Below are 11,765 nucleotides of genomic sequence, written 5' to 3' on the forward strand. Positions count from 1 at the left end.
CCCACATTTCAGTTGTATCAACTCAAACATTTTAGGTCTGAGGTATATTCTTAGGGAGTCTGTGAGGAAAAAGAGCTAAGAGAAATATTTAACAGATCAGACACAAACCTCTTCCTGGAGTTTTGAATTAGTCTTTTCTAAGCAGTCTATTTTGTTCTGAAGATCTGCAACTGTGCAACTGCAATAAGAAGACAAGATGCACAAAAACGACAAAAGAACTGCCAATTTATTCCCATTCTCAACCACCATTTTACCATCTTGCATTTGTTAACATTGAAATACTTTGGTGAGCTGTCAAAAAACTCAGAGGAAGGAGAACTGTCCCGCTTTAGCACTGAGAGTACCATGCATTTCCCTACAGCTGGCAGCCCTGTTCTGGCTGGGCTTTTGCAGGCTCAACACCTCTCATATTCAAAAGGGTAAGTGAGGCCTTCTCCTCCCACTGGGCAACCTATGGGGAAAGAACAGAGACTCTTCCTCCAAAGAATAATTTCCAGATGCACTTGTAATAGCTTTCTCTTAAAGAAGTATCTCCACAATCTTCTGTTAATCATTAACAAGTCTCCAAAGTGGTAAACTATTATTGCACAGATTGGTTTTCTGCACTGCATACACCAGTAGAAAATTAAGATTGCAAAATTAAACTAAGACTTGGGGAAATAATGAGAAAAGGCATTTCAGTAGCAGACAAAAATGCACAAGCTGGGCAGCAAAGACATTCAAAGCCATACCAGAAAAGCTACACAGCAGAAGTGTTTGTGCATTGGAATAGAGGAAAATCCCACCTTAGATGTCGGTTAAGTTCTTCTACATAATGCTTCTGGTCAAGGACAGCTGTAATCCCTCCATCCCTAGTTGTAAAAGGGAGAATTTAGTGATCAAGAAGAAACCCCTTCGTCCACAAGTGTTGCACTGAGGTTGTCAGCATGGACACACAGACTGAGCTGAAACCTTTTCTCCATTTCTTATAGAAATACTTGTGCCTGAGCTGGGCTGGAAGCACTATGGAGACAAACCACTTGTCCCCCTGCTTCTCCTCTGCAGCTAAACAGTAAAGTGCTCTGAGTTGACAGAAGCACACAAACCATGAAAGCCTTTCCATTTACTATGAGGATCCAAGATACAGTGATGCTCCCAGCTGCAGTCTCTAATTCACCTAAAATTGCTCTTTTTTAGTGTGTGTCTCACAGCTACTTCATTGCAAGTATTTCTGAAGCAGTGCTTAGAAACAAAGCAGTAGGTGACCTGGCAGATCATGTCTCCTCAAACCACGTAAAAAGGCCACCTAACATTTTGGGTGCTTTTAATTTGGTCCCAGCTCTAGACATAAATTCTCCGTGCTGTCCTATTAAAACTGCCTTGGGCTCAACCTCTGAAAGCTGATACTTTGGTTTAGCTAACAAAATCTCTTCTTTTATTTTGGCTGATCAAAAGAGTTTGAAATAGCTGGCACTCATGGACTCCCCCAGACTGTCTGACAGGTCTGTTCTATTAAAAACATCATTTAGAAACACTGCTTCACCATACATACTGTTTGCCATCACTGTCCTGTGTTTCCTTAAGGTACAAGGAAAAATCAATCACTCCAACCTGAAAAAAATATATTGAAGATATTACCACACCTTTACAATGCAATTCTGCATAGCAGCAGCACTACTTTATTGTGGAAAGAGGTTAAAACCTGAAGTGTAAGTTTAGAGGGACAGGTAATACCTAGATGGTTCCTAGCTGAAGCAAGTGTGCAAGTTAGTGCTTGTCCTAAAAGCATCAAGATAACCATAGTCAGTGTGCTCAGTTTCTAGCAGTTATTTTTGACAGCAGTTCTATAAACTGCTATAAACTTCAAGAGATGGACACTGTCATACGTCTTTTGATTTGGGCTGGGAAACATGACAAACTTCAACACAGGACATTCTGGGCAGAATTCTGGACCCATCTCAGCCAAACATTTATGGATGTGCTTCGTTCTACTAGAATCTTATACAAACTGATCTTATTTAACCTTTAATCTTCACCTGGGAATCCAAGTCTTCTCCTTTCAAGCAGAGGTTTGCATCAATAACATTCAGTCCAACTAGCAGACCCACAATGACCGCTCCTTCCTCCTCCATCATCAACGCATCAGCTTCATAAAATTCACTAGAAGAAATGTTGTCAAATGTCACTCTACATCAAACAATTCTCACTGAAACCATGCAAACAGCAGTGTAGCCCTTACACAGCTCAGCTGATCAGCCCCTTCTCACTCATGTACTGCACAAGGCAGAAATGCAGAACTCTCAGAGTCATTCCTCTGCAGTTTCACTGCAAAAGCAATGAACAGCTTGCTCCTCTGAAGGTTACAAGAACAAACTTAAACTGGCCAGCTGATGGCCTCTTACTAGAGCAATGCAAGGTTCCAGTGATTCAGAGAGTACACTCTACATACAGCTGCACTGTTACCTTAATAGATGCTTATGGTCCAAGAGCACTTTCAGATAATCTGCCAGTTTCTTTTGCATGAGTGCTAGGTAAAGCCAAGCCCTTCCTCTTCCCACAGCAGTCCTAAAATGAAAAGTTGGTAACAGCAAAGTGTTTTATTACATAGCTTTGTACAATTCCAAATTCTCCCTTTACAAAAGGAGATGAAGGTTGTCATTTACTAAAAAAAAACACCCAAAACTTAAAATCAGTGGGGAAATGGAATCTCTCCAGAACACAGAAGCATTTACGTATATCCCATTACTTCAGCAAAGGGAAAGGATATTGTAAAGTTTTCCTGACATACATATTTTCAACTCCCACCATAACCCAACTCTTGATGCATCCTAGCACTCAAGCTAGTCTCTTTCCATAGCCCTGATTTACACATATACTAACACATGCACAAAAAGACAGAAAGTCAGAAAAGTGAGGGCAAGAGGAAGGAAAAAAAGGGTATGTGAAGACTTTATGGTCATCTTTAGCAAGGTTATAGAGGGTTCCAAACTCTGTTTCTAACCTGACAGCAACTGTTTGAATCTGAAGCACTGAGCATTTTGAGATGCCCTCATCTCCTGCAGAAGTCAATGCCTCCTACACAATCTATTCTTCTCTTTGGGAACAAGATCTCTTTCAGAACGGCAGGGACGCTACAGGAAGGGTTTCTTTTCCCAGCAGTACAAATGAAACGCATCACCCCCAGCAATCAACTTACTTCAACTCTGGCAGATTTTTAACACTAGTTGCTATATCTGATGCTTCAGGACAGAGTTTTTCCACCAGCTCCAAAGGACCAAAGAAGGATTTGTTTTGCCCAATGAAAGTCTTCTTCACTAGAGGAATTATACCGAGATGTTTGTGAGGAAGTGTGACAGGCTTCCAAATCCAGAATTACAGAATTCAGTCTACATTTTACTCTATCTTACCAGCTCCTAATATGTCCATGAAGAGGGGTATTAAGAACACCCAGAGTATTTAGGAGGCACAAAATACAAGGTAACCACATAACTGTACGTCATACTGATTAGCACCATACACTGTATGTGATTAAAGTCACACAGCAGCCAAACTGGAGACACGGCAAGACACGACACAGCCTCACCCAGCAGCCCCTCCTCACCTTTCAGCCCATGCTTGAGGCAGTGCTCCAGCACCACAAAGAACTGCTGCAAGGGAGGGAAGTCAGAGTCCAAGGTCCGGCCCAGGCTGAGGGCCGCCTGGATGAGGATTTTGACACTGAGCTTCATCATGTTCATGAGGTTGGCCCGCTCCTCCATGCTGTGGGACCGCGCGCCTGGCAGGGCCGCACGCGGGCGGAGAAAGAAAAGCTGCTGTTAGAGACGCGCTCCTCCCGCCCCCGCACCGCGCTGGCAGGTGCGGCGACTCCCCGGCCTGGCCTCCATCTTGCGGAGGCCGAGCGGCTCGAGAAGAGCCGGGTTTAAGACACGGGCGAATCCCCACGGCCGCGCCGGACCGAGGGCTGACAGCGGGGGCAGCGAGGCCGCTGGCAGCACCCGCTGCTTGCCGGGGGTTAGACACGGCAGCTGTCCCCGGGCCTAGCGCTGCCTCAGCGGCCGCGGGGCAGGCTGCACCTGGGCTAGGGCGGGCCGAGGGCAGCCCCCCGCGGCGGGCCGAGGAGCCCCCCCTCCGCGGCCGCGTTACCACGGCAACGGCGCACGCAGCGCCACCACCCCCCGGCCACTCTCGCGAGGCCCGCCGTGGCGAGGGCGGGCGGCGCCGGGCGCCATTTTAGAACGAGCGTGTGTGGCGTGGCGCCGGCAGCGTGCGGCGAGCGCGGGGCCCTTCCTCAGCGCCGCCTCCTAGCCGCACCGCCGCGCAGCTACTGCTGCACCTCCCCGCCGAGGCGGGGCAGGCTTCCCTCCTTCAAACGTGAAGGACAGCGAGGCAAAACCAGGCTGTCATCATCCCTTCAGCCCACAGCAGGGCCTGACAGATGCTGCCGAGCGCTGACTAGTGGCCACCTAGGTGATGTTGTGAGCCAGCGCTGGGGCATTAGGAGACTCTGCTGCCCCCTGTGGATCAAACATGGTCCTACTCGCTTGCTGAAAGAGCAGTTGCAGAAAGCCAGGTCCAATAGGGAAAGCCCCAGTCAGCCAAGTGCCACATTGTTAACACTGTCCCTAGCGCCACCCTAAAGCCTCCCCGGTCCTGACTTCCACTGCTGCCTTCCTGTTTGTGCACATAACGTTAACTGGCGATTAAAAACGAGCAACACTCGTACCAGAAGACTGGAAACTGTAATTCTAATCAAATCAATAACTAAAAAGCACAAAAGGTCCTGTCTTCTCAGTAGCCACTGGTATCTGACTATAGTCAATGCAGTGGATGCTTCCAAATTGCCTGTGATGTCCTGGGACAGGATGAGGAGGGCTGCAGTATTTTGAATTGTGGTGTCTGTTAGCAGCTTACACACCAGGAACTGGGGGGAAAAAAAATAGCTGATGGCAGAAAGAGAAAAATGACTTTCTTTGGGCACTGGGATGTTCCTGTAGCAACACCACAACTTGTCTTGATTACCTGTCAGGAATACTTTGCTTGCAAGCCTCGCTCGAGATATGTGTACTGTCCACAAGACTGATTCCAAGCAAAACACAACAAAACAACCCCTCCTGAGACTGTGAATGAAACATCCTCTATGGTCACGGATTTGAGTTGAACAGTGTCTTAATAAGGGACTGCATTAAACAATTGTTTGAGCAGTGTTTTTAGACTGCTGTAAATTTACACACTTGAGTGCATCTTTTGCCAGCTCTGTACAAGCTGGTACCTGCAGAATGGACAGGTATTAGACATGTTAACAAGCCAAGCCTCCAAGATGAGGAATCAAGTTGCCCAAGTGCAAAAGATGACAGACGTTGCGCTGCAGTCTTTAAGAATGCAGTCACACAACCTCCTATCTCATTCAGTTCAGCAGGTTTGGTTTGACATCTTTTTGAAGCCCCATACCTTGTTTACTGTAATTACTCAGCGTGCTTTGAAGTGTGAAAACACTGAAGCAGGAAGAAAAGCTAAGAGTTCTCCCTCTCTTGGACTCTAAGGCTGCAAGTCTTTCTTGATTTGTGTTTTTTAGGTGTGTAGCTCCCAGCCTTCTCTGCAAGGCAGGGCATAACTTCTTCAATGGCAGACACTGGCTCTATGATGTTCCTGGCTACAGAGCTGCATAGTGTGCTGCACAGATTGCAGCTGATCAACAAAGCTGAAGCAGCGGGCAGAAGTTAGAAAATCCCTGGGAAAAAAGACGGCAGCGGGAAACAAGTTGCTAGTTTTACACAAGTGGTCTGGCAGGCCTCAGCTTGTTTCTTAAAAATACCTGCTTTAAATTGAGTTTCTAGTGAGTGCTTGGTAAAGAGGGAATCATGATTAGGCAGAACAGGTGATTTAGTGCCTGTTCACATTTCATATCTGAGTTATGAACACATTTCTCATACGGAATTTTCCATAAAACTCAGCAACATACTAGCCAAGTACTTTGAACAATTTGGGGATGTAGGGTTATATTCCCTAACTTTACAGACAAGGAGCAAAAAGATTATGGTGCAAGTTCCACTAAGTATAGGAGCTCCATTTCAGGCAAGAGCACAAGTGCTGTATGATGAATTACATCTATCCACAGCATTACTCCTGCCCTTTGTCAGGTTAGATCCCAGGTGCTCAAGGTGGGCTTCCAGCCAAAAAATCTGTGAGAAGCTGGTGTGAGACTTAAGAGATGCAGGGAAAGACAAGAATCTAGACAGAAGGACAGAACCTTTGTCTGGACAGAAGGAATCTTAGACTACACCACACTGAGAGTTTTTCCCAATTAAAAAGAGTGTCCATCAGCAGTAACTTTTTTCCCACCATGTATTCACCCCCCCCCCCCCCCCAACTTCAGTTTGAATACTTGATATCGCTAAAAAAGTCAGCACCAGTTTGCAAAACAGCTCCATGGCTCCAAGACCATTCAAGGGCTAGTCCAAGGCCCTGGAGTACAAGACTCCAGGCCTCGCTACTGCTGCATTTGAATGGTTTTGTTTCCATCTTATGAGTATCACTGAGATTTAATTTCCACATGAACCCAACTAAAGGCCTTTCAATGCAGTTCTAGAGACCTGTCCCACAAATCTGTAGGGCTGCTATATGCAGGGATACAAAGCTCTAATAAAGCAGGCTGTGGTTAAATAGAAGGCATTTTTAGCACAGTTCAAAAATATCTCCTAACAAATCTGTGCCTCAGTTCACCTGGTCCCTTTCTGACATGGAAGCTATACAAGAAGCACAGTCTGAAGCTGCACACCTTGCAAGGACAATAAATTGCCCAGACCAGTCAGGCTGCTGCTAAGCTGAACTCGAAGGGAGAAAAGGAATTAGAGAAAAGCTTACTGCATTAAAACTGAAGTAATTTTACTCCAAATACTAAAGAGCTTAGGATTCTTACGATTCGATTAAGTTCTACATCTGTGCTGTTCGTATAACTTTGCTTAAATCAAAGCCTGCAGCCTCAGCTTTAAAGAAGATAAATTCCAAGCAACAGCCACGCATCACTGCCACTGCCCAACAACACTTACTGGAGCAAACTTATTGGCGCACCGTAAAAGCAAGGGTACTGAATAAGCGTCACCATACTTGTTTTTGCTGTGCTGTCATTGCTGACTGCTTTGGGTATGAATCCTACCAAAGATGCAGACTTCAGAGCGTTGCCGTAGCTCAGCGCTAAGTTTTCCGAGGCTTTCTTGGCCAGCGACAGGATAGGGGCAGACCATCTCCCTTCCTCCGGTTTCTCCTTTTCCTCGTTTTTCAACTCAGCCGTGCTGGGAATCAGGTTTTTGTCGATAATCTCGAAGTCTTCTTTTATTTCCGCGGCAGATGCGGCGCAGCTCTCCCCTTCAGCCATCTTTAGCGAGTCATATGACACCAAGTCGTGAGCAATCGAGCCGCCCGCCCCGCGCCCTGCCCGCCGCCCGCGGGGGACGGCAGGGAGCCGGCGGAGGGCAGGGAGCCCGGGGGAGGGCAGGGAGCCGGCGGAGGGCAGGGAGCCGGCGGAGGGCAGGGAGCCCGGGGGAGGGCAGGGAGCCGGCGGAGGGCAGGGAGCCCGGGGGAGGGCAGGGAGCTGGCGGAGGGCAGGGAGCCTGGGGGAGGGCAGGGAGCCGGCGGAGGGCAGGGACTCGGCAGCCGGCGGAGCCTCGCTGCCTGCCGGAGCAGGCTGTCAACGCGGCCTTCCAGCACAGCACGGGAGAGTTTCCGTGGTGTCCTCACCGGGAGACTGAAGGGGGCAGGGGTGGGGGACGGGACGAGGAAAGAGTTTACTTTAAACAAGTTACAGAATCATGCAACCATAGAATCATAGAATGTTAGGGGTTGGAAGGGATTTCCAGAGGTAATCGGGTCCAACTCCTGTGCCAAAGCAGGATGATCTAGGGCAGGTCACACAGGAATGCATCCAGACGGGTTTTGATAAGTCTCCGGAGAAGGAGGCTTCACAACCTCTCTGGGTTGGCTGCTCCAGTGATCCATCACAGCAAAGGAGTTTCTGTTGAGGTGAAGCTTCCTGGGTTCCAGCTGGTGTTCCTTGTCCTGTTACTGGGCACCACGAAAAAGAGATGACCACCTTCATCTTGACACCCACCCCTCAGATATTTAGAGCCATTAAAAAGATCCCCTCTAAACCTTCTCTTTTCAAGACTAAATATCCCCAGGTCTCTCGGTCTTGCTTCAAAGGGATCTCGAGAATCATCTGGTCCAACAATAGGACAGTTTAAATGAGATGGCTCAGCACCCTGTCAGGAGTACACTTTGCAGGCTTTCATTGCTGTGTTCCCAAATGTCATTTTCAGTCTGAAGATGTATAATGTCAACATCTCAGTTTCAGACAGTTAAGTTGTGACAACTTAAAAGAGACCTTTGTTACTCTGCCTATAATTCAAGCCATCATAACTTGATTTAAATGGTGGATTGGTGTGACAGGCTCACTCTTGTGGAAAGTGCTTGCTTGCATCAGTGACATTACCAAATGGATGTAGTCAGTCAGGCTACTTCATTAATGCATTTGACCTGTTGTTGGGTAGAAAAGATCTGTCATGAAAGAGAGCTGAAATTGGCCTAGTATGGAAATTTGATCTTACTGGGTGTCTCTAGTATTGATGTAGCCTACTGATGCATAGTATATTATCAGTTTTTCCATCCAGCAACGGAATGTTTGAAACACCTCACTCATTTAGTCATGAGATAGTTGGTGATGCTGGGTTTTTTTTTGCTATGTAGAGGAAACAGGAGTTTGGGTTTTTTGGTTAAGAAATGTGAGAAAGACAAAGGAATTGAAGATCATTTTCAATATCATTTTCAGTATCTTGAAGCAAAATCAGTCTTCAGGTCTGCATCTTGTTGTCCACCTATAAGCCACTTTAAGATATATTCTGTCTTACAGCCTGCAAATTTAACAACTTTTATTTCCCAAAGCACAGGGAAGCTCTGTGTGTGTGTGTAGAACTGAGAGATCAGCAGCTTCTTATTCACCCATGATTCATAAGAGCTAAGCATAGGCTCGAAGCTACTTTTGCTAAAAGGTTCTAGAAATAAGTTTTACTCCATCTTGTGGTCTCCAGCAGTACTTGGTGGTGTTTGTAAAGAAGCAGTGTCCAAGAGCTTCGTGTGTTGCTATCTTCCAGCTGACTGTGTGAATATGCCTCACACTGGTTTTCTGCCTTTAATACTGTGTGGACAGTAAGTCAGGGCAATATTGGCTAGAGAAGCAAAGCAGAGGTCTAGAACCTTGAAATAATGTCTCTTTTTCAATAGATCTGAAGAACAAGGTGTAAAAGTTTGGTGACTGTGGAAATAGGAGCAAACCCAGACTCCTACTTACCTTGAGAGGCACATTGCTCCCGTTAGGTACTGCTGCATCAGACTCACTTTTACAATACTTTCCAGCCTTATAGCTACTTTGTACAAATATTAAGTAAACCCAGGCTGCAGTTTGTGATCATGTTTTTGTACGTCACCATCAAAGAAACATTCAATTACTTCATTTCATGTGTCTGCTGAGATTGAATAGAGAAGTTTATCCTGTGCATAAGCAATTTGCTACAATTTGTTTCTGTTACACAGCCATGTGATTTAATTGTGTTTCATTTGATACCATTTGGTCAAAATTGTTTAAAAGTCCTGAAGTCAGCCCCAGAATGCATTCAATGCTCTCTTTCCTAACACTTCTGGTATTAAAGCAAGTAAGAACTCTTGTAACGTTGTAAGTGAGCCCTAAGTTAAGGAGGGTTATTTTGTGTACAAAGTACAGTTTTCTAAGAAGTGACTCTTATGGGGAAGCCAAAAAGGATTTGGTTACACAGGACATGGGTTTAAGTACACTAAAAATATTTTTTTCTCTGTTCCTCTGGTTTCAATTCACAGATTTTTCAGGCAGAGGCACTATGCATGAAGAACACTGTTCCCTTTTAGCTCTGAGAGTAGGCTTAGTTTTATTTCTCTCTTTTGCCGATGATATTTCACCACTATAGTCTCTTTACAAACTCCTAGTTCATCTCTTTCTACTCATGTGAGGATGAGCAGTGTTTTCTTTTGAAAGCCCACTCTGGCTTGTCTAGCTCTGCCAGAATACAGAAATGTTCATTTTGTGTAATCACAAGAGTACAATTTTTGAGACTTACAATTCTAAGGGCTCACTGAAAAGTAAGTCAGGGAACTAAGTGACCAAGTTACTTTTTCCTTTTAATAGAATCATAGAATTGTTAGGGTTGGAAGGGACCTCAAGGATCATCTAGTTCCAATCCCGCTGCCATGGGCAGGGACACCTCACACTACAGCAGGTTGCTCAGAGCAACATCTAGCCTGGCCTTCAAAACCTCCAGGGATGAGGCTTCTACCACCTACCTGGGCAACCTGTGCCAGTGTCTCACCACCCTCATGGTGAAAAACTTCTAACATCCAATCTGAATCTACCCATTTCTATTTTTTTTCCCATTCCCCCCAGTCCTATCACTCCATGACATCCTAAAAAGTCCCTCCCCAGCTTTCTTATAGCCCACTTCAGACACTGGAAGGCCACAATGAGGTCACCTCGGAGCCTTCTCTTCTCCAGACTGAACAGCCCCAACTCCCTTAGTCAGTCCTCATAGGAGAGATGCTTCAGCCCTCTAATCATCCTCGTGGCCCTTCTCTGGACACATCCCAGCACATCAAGATCCTTCATAGAAAGCAGTAAGATGCTTCTAAAGAAAAAGTATCATTATGAAGCTCTCTGAGCTGAGTGAAATTCAGTTCCTTTTTCATGCAGATCTTGGATGGCCTTCTCTGGTTTTACCATCCCTCCTCCTCTTTCTTAAGGGGGAAAGAAGGAAGAATCACAACTGAAATATTGAAATAATGGCAAATTAAAAAATGTAGAAATAGATCAGTCCTGAAGGATTCCTACTTTAATCAGGAAACTGTACAAAAGCCTGCTAGGCAAAATGGAAAACAGATCATTTTAGAACAGGAGAAGCAATATTATTTCTGTTCAGTGAGATTGAAGGGAATATCAATTTTCATGCAGTTGTGCTTAGCAAGACAGTTGATTTGGCTAATTCCTTTTCATGTCAGATTTATTGTGTTTTGAGAGAAGAATGTTTTAAGAAACCTTTTTTTTTGACATTTAACATTATAAAAGAGCCACCCTTGAAATGTTTAAAATCATCAGAAATGCCACTGTGTGCCAAAGGGTGAGCTTTCATGGTTAGCTGTCAGTTACACCTTGCATTCCTGTAACATCTCCAATCAACAAAACAGGTTCTGCTGCAAATGAGCTAGCCAGGTTTTTGACCTTTCAAAGGCTGGTAGTAATAAATACCAAGTGCAGCTGGAATAACATTAAAGGGCCCCCCTTCCAGTGTGTCCTATGTTTAACAGCAACATGTTTCACAGAGCAATACAAATCCCAGCATATAGCAAGAAGAATTCAGTGGTTGCTGAGTGGAGCTGGATCCACTTTGTGCTGGCATTCTGGCAATAAACCATCAAAACTCATCTTCCAGTGACTGCAGCAGCATCAAATACAAATAAAATGTTCCCTACTTGCATTGTGCTATGCCCTCCCTCCTCATTCCTCACACCATTAAATCATCCTTCACTGGGGTAAGTGAATGCTGGTTGAGTAAAACCACTATTAGGAAATAAATAAATAAACTCTTTTAATAGGAGCATAGTGGACTGAAACGTGGAATGTCAGGAAGCAGGTCAAAACAACACACGGGGTTTCCTTTTTGTCATTTAACCTTCTTTGCGAGTTGTGTAAACAGAGGCAGCGAGCAGAACTTCCC

The 11,765-nt window shown here is 45.4% G+C and overlaps 1 protein-coding gene across 3 annotated transcripts in view; it reads right to left on the reverse strand.

Moving 5' to 3' along the window:
• The window catches only part of RUFY1 (RUN and FYVE domain containing 1), a 17,818-nt gene extending 10,439 nt beyond the window's left edge, over positions 1–7,379 (reverse strand). For 2 of the 3 annotated variants that reach the window (XM_068162588.1, XM_068162598.1), the window contains exons 1-8: positions 7,084–7,379; positions 3,581–3,754; positions 3,176–3,293; positions 2,443–2,544; positions 2,016–2,139; positions 1,532–1,590; positions 786–851; positions 109–178 (exon numbers count right to left, since the gene is read on the reverse strand). In XM_068162588.1, the coding sequence (XP_068018689.1) occupies positions 109–178; positions 786–851; positions 1,532–1,590; positions 2,016–2,139; positions 2,443–2,544; positions 3,176–3,293; positions 3,581–3,754; positions 7,084–7,351 (981 nt within the window). In that variant the 5' untranslated portion in view covers positions 7,352–7,379. The remainder of the gene's footprint in view (positions 1–108; positions 179–785; positions 852–1,531; positions 1,591–2,015; positions 2,140–2,442; positions 2,545–3,175; positions 3,294–3,580; positions 3,755–7,083) is intronic. The other variant, XM_068162607.1, reaches the window with a different exon arrangement.
• Positions 7,380–11,765: the final 4,386 nt, after the last annotated feature.

The sequence above is a fragment of the Melanerpes formicivorus genome, unplaced genomic scaffold (genome assembly GCF_026170545.1).
Source record: "Melanerpes formicivorus ecotype bairdi unplaced genomic scaffold, bMelFor1.0.p_v2 SCAF_2, whole genome shotgun sequence".
In the NCBI taxonomy this organism is placed as follows: domain Eukaryota; kingdom Metazoa; phylum Chordata; class Aves; order Piciformes; family Picidae; genus Melanerpes; species Melanerpes formicivorus.